Source organism: Apteryx rowi, unplaced genomic scaffold (genome assembly GCF_003343035.1).
Source record: "Apteryx rowi isolate R43461 unplaced genomic scaffold, aptRow1 scaffold_113, whole genome shotgun sequence".
Classification (NCBI taxonomy): domain Eukaryota; kingdom Metazoa; phylum Chordata; class Aves; order Apterygiformes; family Apterygidae; genus Apteryx; species Apteryx rowi.
In genome coordinates, this window is record NW_020447342.1 from 1987008 (window position 1) to 2009601 (window position 22594).

At 48.2% G+C, this 22594-nt stretch overlaps 1 protein-coding gene across 1 annotated transcript in view; it reads right to left on the reverse strand.

The window, feature by feature from the left end:
- The window catches only part of ABCA1 (ATP binding cassette subfamily A member 1), an 82584-nt gene that overhangs the window by 11862 nt on the left and 48128 nt on the right, over positions 1-22594 (reverse strand). The window contains exons 9-35 of the mRNA XM_026078663.1: positions 22476-22592; positions 18860-19048; positions 17742-17947; positions 17472-17648; positions 16621-16843; positions 16025-16246; positions 15034-15238; positions 14368-14481; positions 13697-13868; positions 12989-13120; positions 12329-12468; positions 11665-11802; positions 10868-11088; positions 10337-10409; positions 9608-9810; positions 8500-8548; positions 7445-7558; positions 6945-7093; positions 6324-6448; positions 5818-5916; positions 4616-4805; positions 4367-4461; positions 3926-3958; positions 3117-3222; positions 2381-2455; positions 1753-1922; positions 287-464 (exon numbers count right to left, since the gene is read on the reverse strand). Coding sequence (XP_025934448.1) covers positions 287-464; positions 1753-1922; positions 2381-2455; positions 3117-3222; positions 3926-3958; positions 4367-4461; positions 4616-4805; positions 5818-5916; positions 6324-6448; positions 6945-7093; positions 7445-7558; positions 8500-8548; positions 9608-9810; positions 10337-10409; positions 10868-11088; positions 11665-11802; positions 12329-12468; positions 12989-13120; positions 13697-13868; positions 14368-14481; positions 15034-15238; positions 16025-16246; positions 16621-16843; positions 17472-17648; positions 17742-17947; positions 18860-19048; positions 22476-22592 — 3915 coding nt within the window. The remainder of the gene's footprint in view (positions 1-286; positions 465-1752; positions 1923-2380; positions 2456-3116; positions 3223-3925; positions 3959-4366; positions 4462-4615; positions 4806-5817; positions 5917-6323; positions 6449-6944; positions 7094-7444; positions 7559-8499; positions 8549-9607; positions 9811-10336; positions 10410-10867; positions 11089-11664; positions 11803-12328; positions 12469-12988; positions 13121-13696; positions 13869-14367; positions 14482-15033; positions 15239-16024; positions 16247-16620; positions 16844-17471; positions 17649-17741; positions 17948-18859; positions 19049-22475; positions 22593-22594) is intronic.

Consider the following 22594-nt stretch of genomic DNA (forward strand, 5'->3'; position numbering starts at 1 on the left):
AGAAAATGCTTGCTTTTCAGTACCCCTATAAATAGTATGCATGCTTAAATGCCCACAGAACACTGGACACAGCTGTGGTAGCTGTCCTGGCTTACGCCAAAGCCGAGCAGTTGCACAGAGAAAGAAACGCTCCATCTCCTTAACCATCCTGAAGCGAACCACGTTCCTCCTCAGACCTAACTGTTCTCAGAGGAAGATACAGCGCCCTTCGTGAAACGGCCTCTCCTGTCCAGCCCTCAGATCAGTTATCCTGTCTCCTAGTCACACAGTGTAGTCCAGCCCTTACCATATCCCAGACAAAGTTGGCCAGCCAGTAGATCACTGGCTTCACACCGCTGATGAACTGCAAGTGTTTGGCCTTGCTGACACGTTCCTGGATGAGGAAGATCACAAAGCTGGCAGGAACAAAGGACATGGCAAAGATCACACAGATGGAGACGAGGACATCCACGGACGTGGTCATCCTGCACAAAAGAGAACAGAAGCAAARTGCTCATATGCTGGTGCTGTCTTCCTTGAGATGAGGCAAGGCAGCTCATGCAGGGCAGGGCAGAAAGTGGATCCACTTCTGCTACCCCTATTTTTCAAGGTGAAGGATGATGGCACCAGACCATGTTAACTGCAGAGTTGTTCTCTGGTTGTATAACAACAGGAACATGCACAGCCTGTTGGCGTTTCAAGGACTATGCCACAACCTGGAGATCTTCAGTTGGTGACTTGAGCATGACACTCCACTTCCTGTCTTTCTTATCACCACCCTCTGTTACTTTATTTCCCCCAATGTGTATTTTTTTCAGTTTAAAGGTATCTCTGCCTCTCATCTGCCACTGCTCTGCTAGAAGATTTGAAGGATGTACCTACATACATACATAGCTTATGAGCCCTGAGCCAGGTTGTGACAGTAGTGGATTAGTCAATGCCTCAGTGGCATGGAGTAAGCCCTGTGCATTACTGCATGCCTCCTAGGGTAGGACAGTGGACAAAACTGAACAGGACCCATCAATGGCTTTTAGTCAAGTTGTGACACCTTGGGACAAGAGATGACCGTTTCCCTGGTGAGTCCAGGTTCCTCCAGCCTTTCTGGATATGGCTGAGAGAGAAAGGAGGGGTTACACAGCTGAAATTCCTCAAGGAGAACATCAGGGGTTTACGCTGGTTCTTAAAAATTACAGAGAGCTTAGAGGGGCTCAGAGGCAGCAGAAAGCTTGCACAGCGGTAAGAAACAGGGAGCCACGTTTACACAGCAAACAGGTTCCCTTTAGCTCTGTGACCACTGAGGAAGGAACTGGCTACAAACATCTCTGACTTGTCTACAAGCATCTCTGACTCCTTGGAGGAAAACTACTGAAGACCAGAGAATGCAGAGGTTGTAAAGCAATGGGACAGGCTGTTTGACAAAGCTGATTGTATTTGCACCAACTACCAGAAACCGTGAGTGATTTCTAGAGCCCTGGCAAAGCCAGTGGTGTCTCTGTGCTTTGGTTTGTCAGCTCCCTTGAGAGATCAGGGATAAACTAGAGTTCCCAGTGATGGGAATACCTAAATATTAGAGTTTAACAGCAGTGTTGTTCAACAGCAAAAGCTCAATAGCATGTGCTGCAGCCTGCCCAAACCACAGCAAATAAGGCCAGTATGGTAGAGCCTAAATAACACATGCCGCCAAATGTCCACCAATGGGTCTGTAATGGGACTATGGCATTCCCCATGTCACCTGATGAGCCCCAACCCACCCGTGCTCACATCAGGACTTACAGGGCCACTTCAGAGAGCTGCTGCTTGGTGAGGTTGAGGGGGTGGTTGAAGGCAGTGATCCCATAAGCACTGGGGTTCTTGCCCTGCTGTAGGTTGGCCCGAAGGATGGCGTTGTTTATCACATTCAGGAAGGAGGCGATGGCATGCCAGCCCTTGTTGTTGAACCACACCTGCAAACCATCATATCAGCATCAGAAAGGCACCAGGCAGAGCAGCTACCCAACAGGCTCCCAAACCCTGCAGAGCATCCCTTCCTCTACTGAAGATATATCATTTTCTTCCACTTCCTTCTAGCTACAGTTTGCTTAGGGTCAGGACATACAGTCTGACCAATGACCAGAAGAGGTTGCTGGAGGAAAGAGGACGCCCCGGCGTCCTGATCGAGCACAGAAATCCCTTTGGCTGCTGGGACTTAAGGCTGGACTCCAAAGGAGAAATGGCTCCAGGGGGACTCCATGCAAGAACACAAGTTGCGTTTGCTCCTCTAGCAAGCAAACAACTTAAACGCAAACAGCTCTGGCCTGCACAGTTGCCCAAGACAAACTCCTGGGACACTGCTAACTAAAAATAACTCCAGGCTACCAGAGCTTCAAATAGCAGGCACAGCAGTGGGGGTAGAGTGGTTTACCTTTACATTGTTCTTTGTATCCAGCCCTTTCATGAAACTTGCCAAGCTGTTGAGAAACCGATCTCCAGAACTTCCCTGCAAACAACACCAAAAGAGACAGTTAATTCCTCTCTGAGAGCACCTTTGCTGCAGGTCCTGGAGTCTGGGGTCACGCGATGTTTTACATGACTCTGACACAGGTTTCTTTCTATTCTGCAGCCTGGATTCTCCAAGCCAGAGGGAGCAACATGGCTAAGAAGCCGCAGCTTCTCTCTGCAGTCCCAGTGGTAAGAGAGGTTTACTTTTTCTCCCCTGGCAGCAATTGTTAAGGAGGGCAACCTCCAGAGACATTACAGCCTGGAGGCAGATTCAGGAGAAAGAAGTGGCCCAAATTCTCTTCTGAGCCCAGATAAATTCAGCACAGAAGGGCCGAACTGAGGTTTCAGTGGAGCTGGCAATAGATCCTGAGACAGCAAGCTGCCCTGTCCTGGGGCTGTAATCTCCATTGACTTGCAACTGGTGTTGGCAAAATCCACATCAGCAATGTGGGTTGTGCAAGTCTCAGCTGAGCAGGTCCCCAAGCCTTCTGCTGATCCCAAACACCAGCCTGGGAGCCCCAGCTCAAAGAGGCTGAAGGGAAGCCATTGCACTGCTAACACACACACTCTTCTCATTTTTACAGTTTCCAAGCCATCTCCCAAGTAACAGGATTTTGCCACCTTTGTGCAATCTGGGCTTATGAGGGATAGCTGCTCACCTGTGCTAGCTCCAAGATTTTCTTCACTTGTTTAATGGCATCAGTGACTTCGTGGCTTGGAGGAAGCATAAGGGAACTGCTGGCTCCCAGGGAAAAGCCACCATACCTGATGGTAGAGACAGAGGGTGAAGCACAGATATGAATACACTCTGACCTCCAGAAAAGGCCACTTCTCCTCCCTCCTCAGATCTGTCATCTTCCTGCACTATATCCAAGGTCAGTGGCCCACTCTTACAAAAATGGCTAGCTTCCCTTTCCCACACTGCCTCTTAGCCCCGCTGTCTCCTACTCCTTATATTGCTGGGGTTAAGCACCCAGTTTAGGCAAGAGATTACATTGTGTGGTGCCTGTAACAGCACAGATCGCACTCAATGAATGTGGCTGTCCTGTGTTCCCTGTGTGGACAGAGCAGGAAATCTCCCTGCTTGCTCTTGCTTGGCGAAAAGCACCTCCCATGACAGCATACCTGCAAGCTGGTCCTGCAAGCCTGCTCTGCTCTCTGTGCAAGGCAGGCAGGCTCTGCAGTGATGGGCCCTGGGTTTGTCCCAGTTTATTCTCAGAAGTGCTCCCCAAACACTCAACAATTGGGAGCCATCAATTATTCTAGTGCTTATTTTCTCCAGACTTTGTGAGAAATTCATCGTGATTTTGAAATTTCTGTACAGGCTTCAGGTCTCATCAAAAGAAGCTATTTACAGCCAGCTATGCTGGTGTGGGCGGGTGGGTGGTGTTTGACCTGAGCATCCTGCGGAATGCAATGCTCAAGGGCTAGCAGATACATATGGGCTGAAGAAAAGGAAGTAACTCACCTGAACTCATTCACCCAGATCTTATTCTTTAAGCTGTGGAGACAGAAAAGAAAGCAGATGTATTATAYGTGGAGCAAGAGGACAGGCAGACCCACCAGCACTGCAGGGACACTCCCAGGAAAAAAAAAAATCAATAGCACCTCACACCAGGCATATATCCCACCACTCCTCTCTGATGTAATCCCTCGGCTTTGCTTCCAGACTTTCCCCTCACTCTGCCTACAAGCCCCAGGACATCCCTTGAGAGCTGCCACTGCATCAGCACAAAGCAGAAACATGCCTGAGCTGTGGATCAGCACAGTCCTAGGAGCCAAGAAGGTCTGAAGCATTGCTGAAGAGTTTGGGTTGCCCAGGGTTTTTTTGCCTGAGCGGTGCAGCATCCCATTGATAGCAAGTAGCATTTGGTGGGCAGGGAAGGGAGAAGGTGTGTTCAACAGGTACCTTTTCCCAATGATCTGCGCATAGGTCTTCACTAGATAGTCTGATATATTGCGGCCTGTCAGATTCTGGAGGATGTCAGCAGTGTCTTGCTCTCGCTGGTGTCACCAGAGAAACATAGAAAAATGTCAATCAGAAAATGCAGACGCTGAGTCAGATGAACTGTGCTCAGTGCTACACACACAATCATCACCAGCCTCTTGGCTCTGCAGGGATGACCCTCCCTGCAGGACCATCTGAGCTCTCTCCTACCTGTGGAGGAGGCAGCCCGCCTGCACCAGGGGGACATACAGGCAGCATCTTCTTGATCTTCTCATTGCTGCACTCGCATGATGGGGAAGGGTTCTCCATGCTCCAGTTGCCTTTCAGGAAGATGTCCAGGACGGACTCTGGGACCGACGTTGTGGTCCATTCCCTCTGCCCAACAGTGCAAGGAGTATCTCTGCRTCGGGACAGAGTCAAGGCAAATGCACGTTTTTAAAACAACTATGACAACCTTTGCTTGTAAGTAATTTAATCACAGAAACCATGTTCCCTGTGAGGAGAGGAAGGCTGCTATATGCAGTTGGCTTTCAAAGGAGCCTGAGCCCATGGAAACAAACAGCTCAGAATAACAGACCGAGCCCTGCAGCTTCTAACAGAAGCTTCCACTGGGTTCAGAGAGACCGAGTTTGGCCAGCACCGGGTAGTGCTGGATGTCCCCTTCCTCTCATGCCTCCCAGGGCATGCCGAGTGCTTCATTTCAGCCAGTCCCAGCACACACAGCATCCAGACTTGGGAGAAACCCATAGCAGACAGCCATTTCTTGGATGACACCTCTGCAATACCAGGGTGCTGCATTTCCCTCAGGTAGCGTTAGCAGGCAGATAATCTGCAGCCTCCTACCAGTGCCCGTGGGTGGAAGGACCCAGCTCCTGTGCTCATTTGGCAGGACACAGCTTACTTCCCCTCCACAGGCCAGTGACAGGGCAGGGGGCTCCCACCCTCACCCCCTTTCCCATCTTTGCCCAAGACCGTGCAGCAAGCCAGCGGCAGAGCGAAGAAACGATATCCATGCCCCCAGGCTCCCCACCCCATCTGCTGGAGTTTGTGGGGGCTGCTAACCAGGGTTTCTAGTGCAGGTGGAAACAGAAGATTGTGGAGTGCAAATAGCTGCAGAGAAAAACACAGAGTAACATGACTAGCCCCTTCTTCCACGTTCTGGACTACACCAGTAACTCAAGGAAGAGACTTCTATCTCCTTTCCACCTCTCTCAGTCAAGGCTTGCACTCAGACCCTGCTTGGTGCTGGCAACTTTCTAGAAGGTCTCGAGCAGAAAAAAAAAAATAATTTGCAACCCTTTTGGCTTAAAGCCTTCCCTGGCTATGCATGAGTAGCATCCCCTGAAGCTGGTTATGTCTACAGGGTCATTAGAAGCTGGGGCTGGTCCTTCCCAGGCTGTAGTTTTACTTACGGGATGCCGCGTCCCTGCATACAGCGTGTCCCGAAGCCAGGCTTATTGAGAAGTGCATCCAAAAGCTTCTGAGTGCCTGCATCATCCGGAGCGTCATTGCTACGGGTACAGCAGAGAAATGCCATCAGGTCATTGAGTAATGGGCACACAGCAAAAACAGGAGGAGGGCAAGACTCAACATGGAGAAAAAATTCAGGAAAGGGAAAATGGGTGGAGATTTTCCTCTGCAGAACACTTGGCCTGGGCACACAAACACACTTCTGGTCATCATTTATCTTTGTGCAAAGTATTACTAGAGTCCTAGCACCATTCAGAAATGGGTATGGCTAGTGGTCAGAGCTGGCATTTAAAGGTCTAAAAACATAATAAAAGGATTCTGTCAAACTGTGCTTTGGAGCTAGGCACAAAAACAAATTTAAATAATCTGCTAAAGATCTTAGTAAAGGTTAGCATAAAAGAACAGAATTGTAGGATTTAGCACCATATCCTGGCTACAAAAAATGTACCTGATAAAAGTGTACTGCTCATCATACATCCAGGGCTGCAATTCCAAGCTGGGATACTTCCCGAAGGGAGGAACAATCAGGCTGAACATGAGAGCGATACACACAAACACAGCTGGCAGCACGATCTGAAATTGCAAGGGGAGAGCAAACCCTCTTTAAAGTGAATATTCCCAGAAACATCAGCAGCTTCAGGTGAGTCATTTCATGGGTCAAGGCTTTTTCAATCACAATTTTCCCAGAAAGTCTTTTATGATTTACCAAGGCATCTCTAGACACCAAGACAGACTTATCCTGGCATGCAATCAGGAAACTCATTTGGATGCAGAGGATTTAGCCTCCAATTGCTGCTCTCAAAAGGCAGAGTTTGGATTTGATCCTTCCTGTGAGTGCTCTAACAACCTGGTTATCATCTAACTCCTTTCTCTCTCACTGCTTCACAACAACAACAAAAGCAAAGATAAAACAACTTGCACAGGCCTCCTTTTGCTGACWTGGGTAATGAAGACCAGTTTTAGGGCCTTGGATTGTCTTGAGGTTTGCTGCCCACCTTCAACCCTGAACTCAACACAGGGCCCAACGCCATCCCAGCCATGGGGCCCTGCACACGCTGGACGCTCTCACCTGAGCAAAGAAGCCCTTCCGGCTTCGCTTGGCGATGAGCAGCCTCTTCCACAGGAGAGCCACGAACTGCTGCTGGGTGAGCTTCCAGCCCTTCATCTGGTAGGAGCCCTTCCCATCCATCCCACTGAGAAGGTCAGTCTCCCTGGACTCTGCTGGCAATGAGCAAAAAAACGACCCTCATTCATACGCTCACAAGGATGTTTCCTGGCCACTTTTTTGCTGGAGGCATGGGGCAATGGTGGGACCAGCTACTCTCACTTGTCCAAGAAGGAGATAGTGAGGGGAGAGGACAACAGAGACACTCTCACATGTATGTATTTCACCATTCTCTCTCCAAGCCTTGATGTGAGGAGGGAGCAGGCTGTAGATATCACACTGCCCACTATTTCTAAACGCAAAAAGGCCACCACCCCTTCGGCAGTCTCAGCCTTGTGATCAGCACTATTTATAATGTGAAAGAGTGTCCACAAGAAGAAAGCAGGCTTGAGTCCCAGCAATACCTGGATCTATGTCTGAATCATTAGGATCAAATGCATCATCCTCTGTAAATGGACGAAGGCAGCTCTGTCTGTCTCCAAACACACGCCTGTTCCTTCTGGCTGGCAGGGTCCCATCTGAAGATGGTAATGCAGTTATGGTTAGCTCAACTGCTTCAGTTAATCAGGATAATGAACCTCTTCAGGCTTCAATTAGCCCCAGAGAAAGCAAAGCAATATAATTTTCATTCTGTATGACTCCCATTTGCAAACTGAGGAGCTGGGCTGGAGTGATTCCAGTGCGAGAAAAATTAAAACCATCACTGCCATTCTGCAAAGGATCACGTGTCTTATGCACCATTTTTTTGCTGTTGTCCTAGAAGCTTCTTCCAGTACACTGGACATATTCTGTTTTTTCTATTTAGCCATGCAGGCAGGCTGCTCTCACAGTAAGAAAATGCTCACTTCAGATGCATGTGAAAACAAGCGCAAGTTGCTGGTATTAGTTTATTGGGAAATGTTGGTATGAGCACTCAGGACAACGAGCCACTCTCAGAGCAAAGAGAAAAAGTCAGTGGGTCCCTATTCTGGTCTGACCCTGTCAGAGTTTTTCTTTTCGTCAGAGCACACAATAGTGTCACGATACACTCAGAAACTAGAAACTCTCCACTCTTATAAAATAAACATGTTACCACTGAGTCAATAGAAGATAACAGTAATACCAGCACACTTTAAGTGTACTAATAACAAATATTTTGAGTTCTCAAAAATGTTACCACAGGAGTGCTCCAATTCAAATTTAAATAGGACCTACCACATCTGGGCATGTGTCACTGTACAGCTGGTCACACTACCATACACAGAGGTCACCCACCTGCACAAAGCTACCGACAGAAAACAGGAACACTCCTCATTTGATATAACCTTTTTCTCTCCAAGGAGCTATGCTCTGCGCTGAGATTTTACTTCTGAAACACCTAGGCCTTGTCAGCTATGTGCTTAAACAACACAAATCCCATGCCATGAGGCAACTGCTCCCTGACGTCCCCTTCAATGGTGTAGGAGACGACCATGCTCACCTGATGTTTCTGCATCCACGCCGCTATCATCAGCCACTTTGAGGAAGATCTGAAAGGCAATGATAAGTGTCAGTGAAAATCAGAACTGGAGCAGTATTATGGGGACTGCTTCAGGCAATGCCATGACAGAGCCCAAGACTGACAGTTGCAGCATGAGAACAGAGGACATGGGATTTGTCCCCTAGGTGATGGGGTATGGATTTTGTGGCTCCTCTCCAACCTCTAGGAGTATAGCCGATAACCACATATCAGCCTTTTCCCCCTTTCCAATGTCAGTTCTCAGTAAATCTCAAACAAAAGCTATTTCCTGTGCCTCAGAGAGAAACCTTGGTACTAAATTCATGGATCTCCACCTTCCTTCTAGTTAAAAAACACTGATGCGCCTACTCATGTTGGAGTACACATCTTTGTGGATCTTGTCGCCTGTGTGTCCTAAATCAGAAAGACCTGATTTTCAAACTGCAGATAACAGCAGTGAGGCCTGTGCAGCTACAGAAAGACTACACCCAGGGCCTTCTAAACAAGGGACAACAATAATCAGCTGAGCTTTCTTCATTACTGTTAAGAAATGCAATGCCATTTCAGATAATCTGGGATAAAGTGCTTGATACTTGTGTGATAAGTGAAAGCGACACTTATAAGGTGTAATAAAGTCACAAGGAACAATCCTAAAAATGTCCCTGATGAGGGGATATGGCTTAAGGGTTCCTACAAAAAGCAAGTCTCCAGTATTGAAACGGGCCTTTTCAGTTAAGTGCAAAAAGAAGCATTCCTAAAAAAATACCTCAAAGACACACAGTCATCAGACTTGCACACAGCCATCAGGAGCCAGTTTGTGGCCTTTCATCACATGGCACCTCACTGAAGTCCAGCTGACTAGAGAGGACCTGTGCCTGCCTATACTACATCTCGGGTTTTAATGCTTTTCTGAGAGCACACATAGAAACAGGGTCAAAGAGAATCACCTGGAGAGGAACACAGAGCTGCCTGTCCCATGATGAATTGGCAGATGCTTACAGGAAGAAGAAACAGGACTGGTCTTGCTCTTATTTCTGCAATCGTTTATTTTACCTAGTCTAAGTCAAAAGAAAAGCTTCAGCTCACTCACCTCCTCCAGAGTGGTTTCAGAAATGCCATAGCTGGAAATGCCAAGATCTGAGAGACGGTCATCAATTTCATGGAAGAGCTCCACAAAAGCCCCCTCTTTAGCAGCTTTGTATGGCAAGACATAGGTTAACTCATGGCCAATGTCCTCCACCAGCCTAGCCTCAGGAACGTGTTTTGTAATCAGATTTGAGATTGCAGAGACATCTAGAAAAATCAAAGGAAAAGATGACATTCACCTCACTCTGTGGAGAAAAGAGCTCAGGGTCTGAAAAACTTTGCAGAAGGAAAGGAGGGAAAATGGGACATCTCTGGAAACCAGCACACCTCCATGGAAAAACTGGCTTCTGTTCCATACCTAGGATAAGCTTGGACCTGAACTTAGCTCTTCTGTTTGTTTGCAGAATTTGGGAGAACTTTTAAATGCCAATGGCAGCCTTGCAAATCATGGATTTAAAGTTCAACAGCAAACTTCACATATTGCCAACAGGCTTAGCAAGCACATCATCTYTGATGGCTATTAAATTTCAGGTCAACATGAACCCAAAATGGCTCCTAAGAAAAATATATGAATATCTGTGGATTTAAAAATACTAGTTCTATGAATTTCACAATCCATCCAAGATTGTAGCTAAACAGGGCCACAACAAGGTTAAGGCAATTGTCCAAGGTCAAAGAAAGAGAAATGTTAGCATTGAGACTGAATCTCGCACATTCTTTTTCCAGGCCTCACCTATTGTCAAGGTGTCACTTTCATGGTCACTGCCAAGGCCAGCATCAGAGCTGCTCTGGGAGACGCTATCATCCTGGTCATAAAAAAAAAGGCAATCATTATTTTTGCTGTTTAATTAAAAACGGGACCCGCCTAGATGCTACACTCTCTTTGTAACTCCAATCAGATGGTGCAGCACGCTGGCTACTCCATAGAGGACTTAGAATGTAAAGGTGACATACCATTGCAAAGAGTTTAAATACAAGTAAGAAGTCACAGTAATAGAAATAAATGTTACAAAAGGGTGTATTTACTCTGTTCTATATCTTTCCAATCAACCTTGGAAGCAATGGCATTAAGAGAAACTATAATGGAAGTGTTCTTCCCATGCAAAGGTTTAATTAGATGTGATCTGAGGTAGTACATACAAAAGCAAATCACTGTTTTTAAAGAATAAGTGATTTCTCTTCAACACATTATACCCTGCTGCTTCCCATAAGCCTAAGATTTCAAGCAAGAAGGACAAACATGAGCAGAAGTGGATAGCTGTACCTTTTTCAGATAAGACACAGTGCTGCTGCTGTTTCGGCAGGAGCTCAGAGAGGAATCCACGTCCTTCTTCACCAGGGTCAAATAATAGCCTGTTCCCAGTTGGTTCTTCAGGAACAGAGAAGAGCCAACACAGCACAGCTTGCCATGAGAAATGATGGCAATCCGGTCCCCCAAAATGTCTGCCTCATCCATGTGGTGTGTGGAGAGAATGATTGTCCGTCCTGGAAACAGGCAAAAGAAGACACTGCCATTAAGTTAACCGCATCCATGTCTCTAAGCTAGGAAAGGCCACAGTCATCTGGCTCTTGCCATAAAGTTGGGTGGGAGATTTATCCCACAAGTCCAGGCTCCTTTGAATGAGGTCAGCAGTAAGGAAATGGCCCACAGGGATGTCACAATTGGATTCTCCCCACTCTCCACAGGCCCTTCTCATGCTCAGCTGAAGCAAGTTGGTCTCATGTCAGCAAGTAAGGCTGCACAGAGCAAGAGGGACTCTGCAGCACAGTGAGGGAGGATTTCTGATCTTAGCTACTCTCATAGCCCAGTGAGGAACCTGGCTTGTTCATGAGCACTCTGACATGAACAGGATGAGAAAAAAGGGCGGGTGAGTGAGGGATCAGAGTACACGTGTCCTTCATGATCTTTGTTCCTACCTTCAACGCAGGCAACAACAGATTTGCAAAGACACATTGCTATCTTGAGAACCCACTAGCTCCCCAAACAGTCATAAATCATAGACTGATTTCCTTTTGCTTTCAGTACCACATTCACTGGGAGCAAGGAATAAGAACACCCACCTTGCCGATACTTCAGCAGCAATTCCCATATCCCTCTGCGAGAGTAAGGGTCCACCCCAGCTGTGGGTTCATCCAAAATGACAACCTTGGAGCCACCAACAAAGGCTAAGGCAACTGACAGCTTCCTCTGCATGCCACCTGACAGGCACAAGAAAGAGGTGTTCAGGCCTACACAGTGAGCAGGGGAGCAGCACCTGTTGCATCAAGGTGAAAATTGAGCTCTCCCAGAGAAAGCAGAATTGCACACTGATAAGATCAAGTGCTGCTGCTGTTTCAGGCCCGGCAGGGTCTCATCACCTGCAGGGCAGGGAATAAATCAGCTGGACAGTTTTTCCCCAGTGGAGTCCACTTCTTCTCGTACTGCAGCAAACCCTGTCATGCAAACCCTTCCATAAATGGATCACACGGCATCTTAAAACCAGCAGTAACAAGTCCCCAGCTCAGGGACCTAACCATTTTTGAGGATCTGGAGCACAGGTATCTACAGCTGGAGCTGCAGGAATAGGTCCTGAAGAGACTCCCCTCCAGCGGAAGCGAATCAGAGGCAGCAGTGATGAGCTATGTCAGGGTTTTCAATACGGAAGCCAACCTCTGTCAAGCCCTCCTGAGAGGGTTCTCTGGAGCCTGGGGAGCAGTTGAGAAATGTAGAAGCAGCTGAACCTACCAGAGAGTTTGCTTGTTCTAGCTTTGAGTTTGTGAGGCAAACCAACATCCATTGCCATCTGCTCCATTTCCTCTTTCACCTTCTTTTCCGGCAGCCCTTTGAGACGAGCATAGAACCAGATGTGCTCTTCCACAGTCAGCCTAGGGGACAAGGGCAGACTCAGAGCACAGCTGAAATAATCATGCTGGGATTCATCCCTTGCATTAAGGCAGGTATGTTTGTTTGCCTGGGAAAACATCTCTCAAGACTGAGGTTTCAGGAAGTAACTAGGGATCAGGTGTGCTCAGCTTGGGCCCGATTTCAGTGTGGCTGTTCAGCACCAATATAAATGGTGCTCCTTTCAAGGTTCTTGACAGGGTACCCAAAACGTCCCCAATCACTAGGCAGGTGAAAACATTCGGCCTAGCTAAGCTGAGTGGAGCATATTTCTTCAAAGAGAGGAGAAAGATGAAAGTGCAGGATCTTGTTGCTAATTCACAGGCACATTTGAACCCACTTATAAACAGAATGTCCCTGTACCATCTGACACCAACCTGCTGCCTCACACCAAATACACAGCTAAAAATAGCACTGTCCTAATTGAAAGTACACTAGCGTCTCCTAAAGAACTCAAATGTCTGCTGGGTATCACTGGCCCTGCATCGCATGGATGCTACTCACAAGTCAAACAGGACGTTGTGTTGTGGACAGACACCCAGATTCTGCCTGATGGTGCTGAGCTCAGAGCGGATATCTTTGCCCAGGATGAAGGCTGTACCCGAGGTTGGAGGAAACAAGCCAGTCAAGATGGACCTGAACGACAAAGACAACAGATAAGCAGGTTCTGCCACTAGGAAGTGGTTGTTGTACATATCAGCATGAATGAATGACAAATGGGTGGAAACCCTGAGGAACTCCCACATCAGGAAACCAGCCTGAGAAACATCTCACTAATGGATAGAATCCAGCTCCAATGGCTTTAACGCTGTGATCAAAGCACACCCGCATGACTCTACTCAAAGGAAATGTCTTTTCCTCTCCTTAAAAGCTTCCCATGCTTTCAGGCCCTATTCATTTCCTTATGCTGATAAAGCAGAATCACAAATGGGATTACTGCAAAATGCTGCCAGCAGATGCATTCAGGCACAACCTCAATCTGAACCTGAGGTACCTCCAGTTCAGAGCATTTCAGTCCCTGGTATCTGTGTACCTTCCAAGACAGCCACGCAGGTAGATCAACTCAGCAGAACTCCACTGGAATCATCAGAGCACCCTAGTTTACACCAGCTCTGTGCACTGCGTCTGTATGGCTACCTGCAGCATACTGATGAGGATAGTAGGACTGAGAGCCACTTTCCCCATCACCTTAAAGCATTATGTTGCTCTTACATGGTAGTGGTTTTCCCTGCTCCATTATGTCCCAGAAAGGAGGTGATTTGCCCTTCATAGAAGTTCAGTGTGAGACCATCTACAGCAACTTTCTTGCCATCACGATAAACTTTGACCAGGTTCTGGATGGAAACCCCAAGGCTCAGATGCATGGGCTCTTCCTCCTTGCACACTGCAAACAAAACAGAGTAAACTGGAGTGTGAGATGGATTTTCCAGTGCCATGTAATTGTGTCACATTCCCCAGTCTGTTGAGATCCATGGAGTAATGAGCTATATGAAGAACTTCCCACATTTCTTCCTCTGGGACAGGAACCTCCCATAGATATTGCCCTTTAGCTCTTTTCATTTCACTGGCTTCATTTGGACATTTGCACTGTACGGGGATCAGATCTCAGGTGCCACCAAGGTCAGCAAAAATGGGAGGCCTACCGAACTCCACAAGGCTGGAATACCCACCTACCCTCCCTTCCTGCACTCAAGTTGGCCAGGTGCCCCCCCAGGTTTATCTGGTTACACCCACCTAGTTGGTGTGCCTAAAATGCGATAACAGACACAGGAACAACCAATTTCACCTTAGCCATGCTGGTCTTGCTGGCTTTCAGACTCTGCTTTCAAACAGAGAGACCTCACCACTTCACCGCAAAAAGGCTCTTTGCATCCAGAACTTACCTTCTGAAGGCCCCTTTTGGTCAGGATGAGGATGCTGCCTGTCCTGTGGTTCCTCACCAAACCAATAGGACTTTGTGAAAGGAAAGTACCAGGGTCTGGGAATCCCATACTGGCCTAAACAGGGAAGAGTATTACAGGAGCTCAGTTACAGCAGTCCCTTTTCTCAGGTCAGCTTTTAGGACAGGTAGGGAAATATTCCACCCCCAGCAGGCATTCAGGTTAGACAGGACTAAGGAAATCTGCCTTGATGAAGATACTACCAGTATTTCATATAAGTGCAATCTTTTCTCAAACTTCACTTTAGGTTTAGGGGACCTGTACTAGAAGGGTTGCTAAGCACCCATGTGTGGTGCTGATGCTCTCAACTCTTCTTCTTCAGCCCTGTTTGCAGAAGTATCAGTTCAGAGAAGGGACCAGCTGAAACAGAGCAAAGCTTCTGTGCTAGCCCAGCCATCACTACAATGGGACAYGGTCCCTGTGCTGGGAAACAGTCACAGCAATTAGGAGCAATAGCCTTGCAGTGTTGCTGGTGTGGGATTTTCCTCCATGACCTTTCTGCAGCTCTGTCTAAAAATGGGCCCAATATAGCATCCTGAGAAAGGAGTAGAAACAGAGGATCTATGTAAAAATATGATGGCATAGCGCTCCCCCAGAAGCAAACCTCACCTGGGAAGACAGACTCAATGTACCAGGTCATGACCCCATATAGGAAGGTGTCAAACAACATCATGACAGCTGATGTGGTGATGCTAAAGCCATCTTCTTCCAATGGGCTCTCGAAGAAGTTGTCCCACTGTACACCAACTCCTTGCTCCTCAAACAGTGCAAAGTACTCACAACCGAAGCCAAAAGCTACTGGAGACAGCAGGCTCTGCAAATGGGAAGCATGAACATGCATTAAGCTTTCCACAGGTACTGAACTATCAAGTACTCTGGGCTATGGGACATGGCCCAGAGCCTCACAGGAAAAGTCAAAGGTCTCAGTAGTGTGACCAGGTTTGCAGAGAAGGAGTGGTTGACTAAGTTTTAGTTCCATATTTTGCAAGCAGGGAGAGTCTGAAGCTGGACTAACACTCAGAATTCAGTTTGTTTTCATATTCCTTCTCTTGCTCCTTGGATTTTTATGTGAAGGAAGACATCATCAACAGCCACCTTCTCTAGACAGTTAAGAAATATTATGGAGAAGAAAGAAGCCAGCTTGTTCCTTCTGAAAAAAGGATAGCAAATCGTGCTGCATCAGAAATCAAGAAGTTTAACTACTATAAACTTCAGAAGGGCAAGATACAACTGCAGCACTCTGCCTCTAAAATCCTATCACTGATTGCAGCCTCTGCTGGCCTCTGTTGACCATACCAAAAACTTCTTCTCCACAATGGCCTGCATGTCTAGTAGTTCAGCATCATCACGGTACACAGAGATTTAGGGAGCCTAACGTGGCTGAATTATTTCTCCTGATGAAGCCAACAAAACCCTCCCAGGTAGGTTCTATCAGCTCAATAGGTTCTATCAGCTTTTTCACCAGGCCCAGCCTTGGTAGGCTCTTATACAGAAAAATCATCTTCCTGTTGYCCCCTCAAATATCACTGTTGGACTAGAGAGCTGCTGGGTGCCATAGCGGCAGAGGACCAGTGCCCAGGACAGCATCCTCAAGACTCACCGCAAAGATCTTGAGCGAGAAGCTGACATAGTCCTGCCAGGCAACACACAGCACGTAGGGCAGGTACAGCGTGAAGTAGACAATGCCCCCACAGGCAGCTGCCAGGTTGGCCCTGGAGAACAAGGTGCTGATAAGGAAGCACTGGAGTATGGTCACAACGGCAAAGATGGAGAGGAAAACAAACACCACGCTAGGGTCGCTGTACGGCAGCAGATTCCCCATCTGGCAGGAGAACAAGATGTGCGTCAGGCTTTGAAAGGACTCTCCAATATAGGCAGTCTGTAGAGGTGCAGCTCAGGGGAAGCTGGGGTCACTACAATTTGCACAGTACAGCAGCCTTCCCAGAAGTGGGACAGGAACAGAGGCACATTTTGAAGAGCATTGAGAGAATATGTTATAGAGCCTCTTGTCATTTTCAACAGCTCAGCCCTGGTCCCAAAAACCTGCTCCCAAAGGGTTGCTGGCCAATCCACACCCACTACCCCCTCCACAGTGCCAGTACAGATCTGTGGTTAGTGGGCTAGGGGCCAGTAAGGGTCTAAATGCTGTTTGCCAAGGAATGGAGGGCAAGAGAGAGACCGCCCCAGTGACCTCACCTTGAGGATCAGAACCAGCAGGCCAGCGCTCATCAGGAGAGGGATGAGGCTGCTAATGAACCAGCTTAGCCACAGGATGCCATTGTCTAGGCCCATAATCCTCATTGTCTCCTTCAGTCGGGCTTCCTTCTCGTACACGATACCCTTGATTATCACAGCCACTGAGTAGATCCAGGCCAGAGTCATGAAGAGGGGCATGGAGCGGCTCATGACACGCAGAAATCTGAGAGTGGGAAGGAAAGGGGCCAGGAGAGCAGGGAGTGAGAAGTGTCAATGCAGCTGCAGATACAATACAAGGTCTAGCAGGGCATGGAGACGGCTAAGGCTTCACTGTACAGAGCAGCCCTTGTGCAGAGCATGACATAGGATCAGTGCCTCACCATGAGGCCACACTGGTGGGTCTAGGGCACATTGCCAGCCCAGAGCAGGAGCTGGAGTTGCAATTCCATCTTAGGGAAACAGCAGGTGCAAAGAGCTGCCTTGCCTGGGGACTGCTCTCAACTGTCCTTTTTCCACTCTGTCTCTGCTTTTTCCCCAGTGTGCTACCCTTGACTGTATCAGGACTGGGGATATGGGAACATCTCTGGAACACATTGCTGTTGTTATCCTTCCACCCTGTACCTAAGTCCTGCACAGAGCTTTCTGGGGAAGGGCTCCACAAGTCATTACATATCCCTAAGTCCTCAGTGCTATGTGCAGAAGCACTAATTCGAGGCATTAGGGGGGCTAAGGAGATCTGCTCCCACACTGATTATGAGGGACATGCTAAGCCACCTCTGAGGAGCAACAGAAGCCCATGCCTCCAAAGCTGCCATGCTCCTGGGAGCTTTCAACAAAGCCTGCATACGTACATGTCATCCACGTAACACGGATAGGGCATCTGCTGCACATAAACTCCTGTCGTCTTCTCCGTGCCTGTCTGCACTCTGATGATGGCCTGTTCCACCACATCCTGCAGGTAGGCAAAGCCTCCCCAAACATAGCGCATGTCCTCAAAGGGGTCAGCCCGGGGACCAGGATCCCAGTACCTGAGCCGAGAGTACAAAACCCTTCAATTAGAAACCCTTAACCAGCTCAGCCCCCATGAGAGACTGCTCCTACAGCAGTCAATCAGGACTCACCCATCCTTTATCTTGTTGGTCCTTTCCACGTTGTCAATGTCCATGCGTATCTTGTATTTGACATGATGAGGGAGCTCTACGCTGTTAGGAGCTATTTCAGTGAAGACGATGCCAGCCCAGAACCTCCTTTCATCCAGCAGCTCCAAGGACTTATTTATAAGCCGGACTTCTGTTGCCACAGGCTCCAGTTTATCCAAGTTGACACACTACAGAGGAACAGATTTGGAAGCCCAGGGAGTTATGGTTACACTACAGACAGGGTGCATATTTATGGGATCAGGTTATCAAACCAGAACATGCTTTGTTTAAGTTTGGGAGGGAGAAAAAAGGAGAACTCTGCAATGCTAATGCCATGCCCAAGAAAAGGCTGCAATGCTGGATTATTTTGCAAGGGCTCATGGTAGCCCAATGCGTTGCTAGAGCCATCAATCTTTCCTGCTTGATGGTCATCTGCCAGTCAAACAGGTAGCACTGAGAAAGACCCCAGCAATGGTATTTTCTAGACAAGAGATTAGGTAGCATTGTAGCGTGCCTATAGGATCCCATCCAAGCATCAATTTCCATAGATGGGGGCTTATTTTCTCTGTTACCACTATACAAGGTTTGGTCCAAAGCATCTAAAAATCTGTGGAGAGACTCCCAAAGACTTTGGACCAGGCCCCTGACAGTCTGAGGCCTGTCCCTGTGCATTCAGCTGCTGAGATGACTGAGTAACAGTTAGAACAAATTCCACTACTTGCTGTGTCCTCCTCAACTTAAAGCAACTGCTAGCTTCACCTGCAGTCCCCAACCAAAACGCCATACAGAAACGTGAGCTGCTGAGGTGAGTAGCTGCTTGCAGTCACCCGTTAACAACTGGGTGGGAAACCACATGCACTGGCCAAAGTGAGAGCTTCAAGAACAAGGCCTAAAGTTAGGTTCCCCACATCTATATTTAAACACTTAAATGAATGGTATTTTCTAAAATACTCAGCACTCATCCCTGCTAAAGCCTGGCCGTTTACTGAGCAGAGAAGGAGGAGCACAAACCTTCCCTTCCCTGGAGCCACCCCACTGCGTGTGCGGAGCCCAAGCTGCTGTCCCACCCCAGCTCCTCGTCCATGATAGCACGGCCTCACCTCCATGAAGCGGGAGATGGTCTGAACAGCCCTGTCGGTCTCATTGAAGGCATCCACCCAGGTGTACACCGAGCCATTTGCCGTCTCAAACTCTTCTGGGTGCTTTGACAGGAAGCGGGCAATGTCTTCCACGGTCCAGTTTGAAGCAGGCAACCGCAGGTCCCAGAGATCTTTGCCTTTCAGTAGTGTCTGCGGGTATTTTTCCAAAGGGGAGATAGTTCTGTTGAGAATTCATGTTGGACCTCCCCCTCCATCATGAAAATCAGCATTACCAGGAGAAAATGCCTTCTTAAAAAGGTGTAGGAATATTAAATCAAGACTCCCCTCAGGAGCTGCAACCATCTGCCCACAAGGCAACTGCAGAATGCCCCATTTCGGGTGAGACCAAGCAGGTGCTCTCTGTAAACGCTAACCTCCAGCACAGGCCATGCACCGGCACCAAGGGCCAGCCGCCTCCAAAGCCAGCTGGGAGTCACAGGCCAAATCTTGGCCTAGGAGTCAGGACATCTCATTTCCGCCACCGGCTACTGACAGCTGAGCAAATTACTTTGTCTCCCGTCTCCTGCACCGCCGGCCTACTCCATCTGATTGAGTTATACTTTCCCAAAGGACAGGCCCTCTTCCATATTGAGAACAGCATGCCGCGGTCCTGACAGCTCCTGGCGCCTCGCTTTACCGGTCCCCTCCTCTAGCTGGTCTGCAGGCTGGCTTGCTGCCTTCGCGTCCTGCCACATCTTTCCCAAGGAGAGGGCAGCAGAGAGCCACGCACAGCCCTGAGGCCTGGGAAAACACAGCAAGCAACTCCCGGCCCCAGCGCTGCGGCTGCCACAGCTGTGCCCAGGGCTCCTCTGCAGGCAGGGAGCTGCAGAAGGGAGCAACCCTATCTCTTCCCCAATCCAGGGACAGACCTTGTACCCGCACGCAGACACAGGGACAGACCTTCTACCTGCAAAGCACAAAAGGGAGCAAGAAATGCGTTCAGCCGGTCAGTGGTTGCTGAGCTCTACCGACCTCCTCCAGAAAAATCTCTGCTCCCAGCTGAGATGGAGGGGGGCTCAGGCACAGCTGGAGACTGAATTCCTGACGTGCTAAACACCAATACCAACACCAAGGTCCAGGGCTTTCTGATATCTTTTTCTACTGTAACATTCAGATATAGCCATGGCAAGTCCTGATGTCTTGCCTCTGTTCTCTCATCTGTGACAGTGCCTTTTTCATCTGCTCTAACTGCTAACTTTCTAATGAAGGGTTGTTTCCCCATTACATGTATGTGCAACACAGCTATGGTCCACATAGGAGCACCTGGCAGTACAGTAGACCCCAGGCCTGTAGGGCAGACGACATAAGGATTACAGGGAGGAAGGGAGCATTAATTGTAAAGGATACTGCTAAACCAAAGGAGGGGAGGGAAAAAAGTCAGTGGGAGAGAGGAAATGATAGCAATCCTAACCAATAAAAACAGGAAATGGGATCTCTGCTAGAACGAAGAACGAAACACTGGACAGAGGTGAGRAGCTTCCCCATGCGCAGCTGTTTCCAACAAACCAGAAAGCACAGGGTCACAAGGTTACAAAAATAATCTCACAAACTAGGAAAACAGAGCAGAACAGGCCAAGCTGACAAAGAAGAGCACATGAAAGGGAAATCAGGATGAAAGGGGATCGGTTGCGCTGTGCTCTCTTCACATTCGGTCCCCCAAGGTCAGCTCACCCTACCTTCCCTTGCGGGAAAGGCACCACACCGGCAGGGAAGGGACTCAGCCTCATCACATTCAGCAGAGACATTATCAGCTCAGAGGGACACTTCTCATCCTCCTTGAAGTCAGCAGGTGCATTAGCATCAAGGTGGAAATGTCAGAGATGAGTGAGGAAAGCATTTTCATCTCCTTCAGCAGGAAGCAATGTGCCAAACAGATACTACAACCCAGAAAGCTGGGAGATGATAACCTAGGACCTGATAGCATGTTAACTTCAGTGTCTTACCAACAGCAAAGGACTGATCTCCCCCTTGACAGAAGCCCCAAGCAGGCAGCTGTATGTTTTAGCTTATTTGTATATAAGTGACCTGTGCTCCATCTCTATGGAGAGCAGGATGCAGCCTGGGAGCTGCCCAGGCATTTGCAATGAAGTACTCCTGCCTGTGTGGACTGTGGCAGGTGACAAAGGGACTTGTGCTACTGTGCCAACACAGATGAAGAGCCTGAACCACTGGGAAGATCCAGAAGTACCTACCAGAGCCAGCAGAATTAACAAGAAGCATAAAATGCAAGCCCAGGAAAGCCTGGGGCTCGTTTAAAAATGCAGCAACATTCACTTTTCAGAGAACACATGATTGCAAACCAATATCCAAACCCTGACTTTCTGCCAGAGCTCTCTGTCACTAATGGTTCAATTTACAATTGCTGGGCCTGACTCTCATCTCTCTGATGCCTGCATCCGCACTAATAACTTCCATCAAGCCACAGGCACAGGAGTGATAACAAAGATGCCTCTGTCCTCTCTAACACGCTGTGTTCATGGAGAAGTGCCGCATGACAAGTCACAAACTATTCTGCATGTCATTACATTGGGGGAAAAGAGGGAATGAACCTCAAGGCTTAACAGATCTGGGGAGATCTCCTCTGTACAGCAGCTGCATTAGGACATTCACCCAGCTGCCTTGTAGAGACGGCAGTATAAGCTACTCTGAACTGCCTTCCTGACTCTTGGTTTTGCTAATCCAGTTTTACATCATTGTGATTCCAAAAAAAAAAAACCAGTACAGAAGTGCAGAGACTCACTCATCAGAATTACACCTGGGGGAAGGAACAGCAAGCTAAGCCACTTGTCTTTTTAATCCGCAGATAATGCCCTAGTAATGCAGGTCTAACATCCGGCCCAGCGCTCCAGAGAACCTACAGGCTGGTGGGGAAGCATGTCCGATCAGAACAAGACTGATCTTGTARAAGGATCTAGCCCCTTCTTCATGGTCTAGCATGCACAGCACATTATGAAGGGATTGGCCACAGAGTGACGTATGCTCCTCCCCTTGCAAGCGCCTAAGTTATTACTAATATTAGTGTACCGTGCAATTCCAAATGAGTTTTTTACAGCTTGTGCTCAGTTACTGCCAGGTGTCTAGGTTCAGCTCCAGCACAACACGCATTCAATTCCTGCTATACTCAATCGACCTGAGGGCACCTGGCACCTTCCAGGATCTGATTTCGGCATTTCATGGCTGACTTTGCTGCCTTCATGAAAGCAGCTGCTCGAGASAGCAGGGCATGCACAGGCAGCTGAACATGTCACCAACCCTGCTGCTCTCTGTTTTACAAAAACGCTACAAGTCAGATATTTATACTGCATCAGGGCAGCAGGGTGGAAGAAACAGCCCATTTCCCTGCTGAGGCAGATGAAAAACAGCAAGTAAACATGCTCTGCTCCGGCTCACAGCAGGGTGTTACATGATCGAAGGAATGCCCAGCATCACACAAGAACATAAGGTCAGAATTGGTCTCAGAAAAGGGGTCACATCCATATCTTTTATCTACCCATCTCAGCACTGAAGTACTGCCTAAAATAAATATTTTGTCACTCTTTGCAGAAGGAGATGGTGATAGCAAGGACAGCATACTGACCCGAATCAGGTCCATTTCCTGGCTACTTTCCATGAATGTCCAAATCTTCGGGCTTATCTCCTCCCACATCCCCCCGAGGTCACGAAACACACCCAGCTCCTGGAATGTCCTGTTCACCT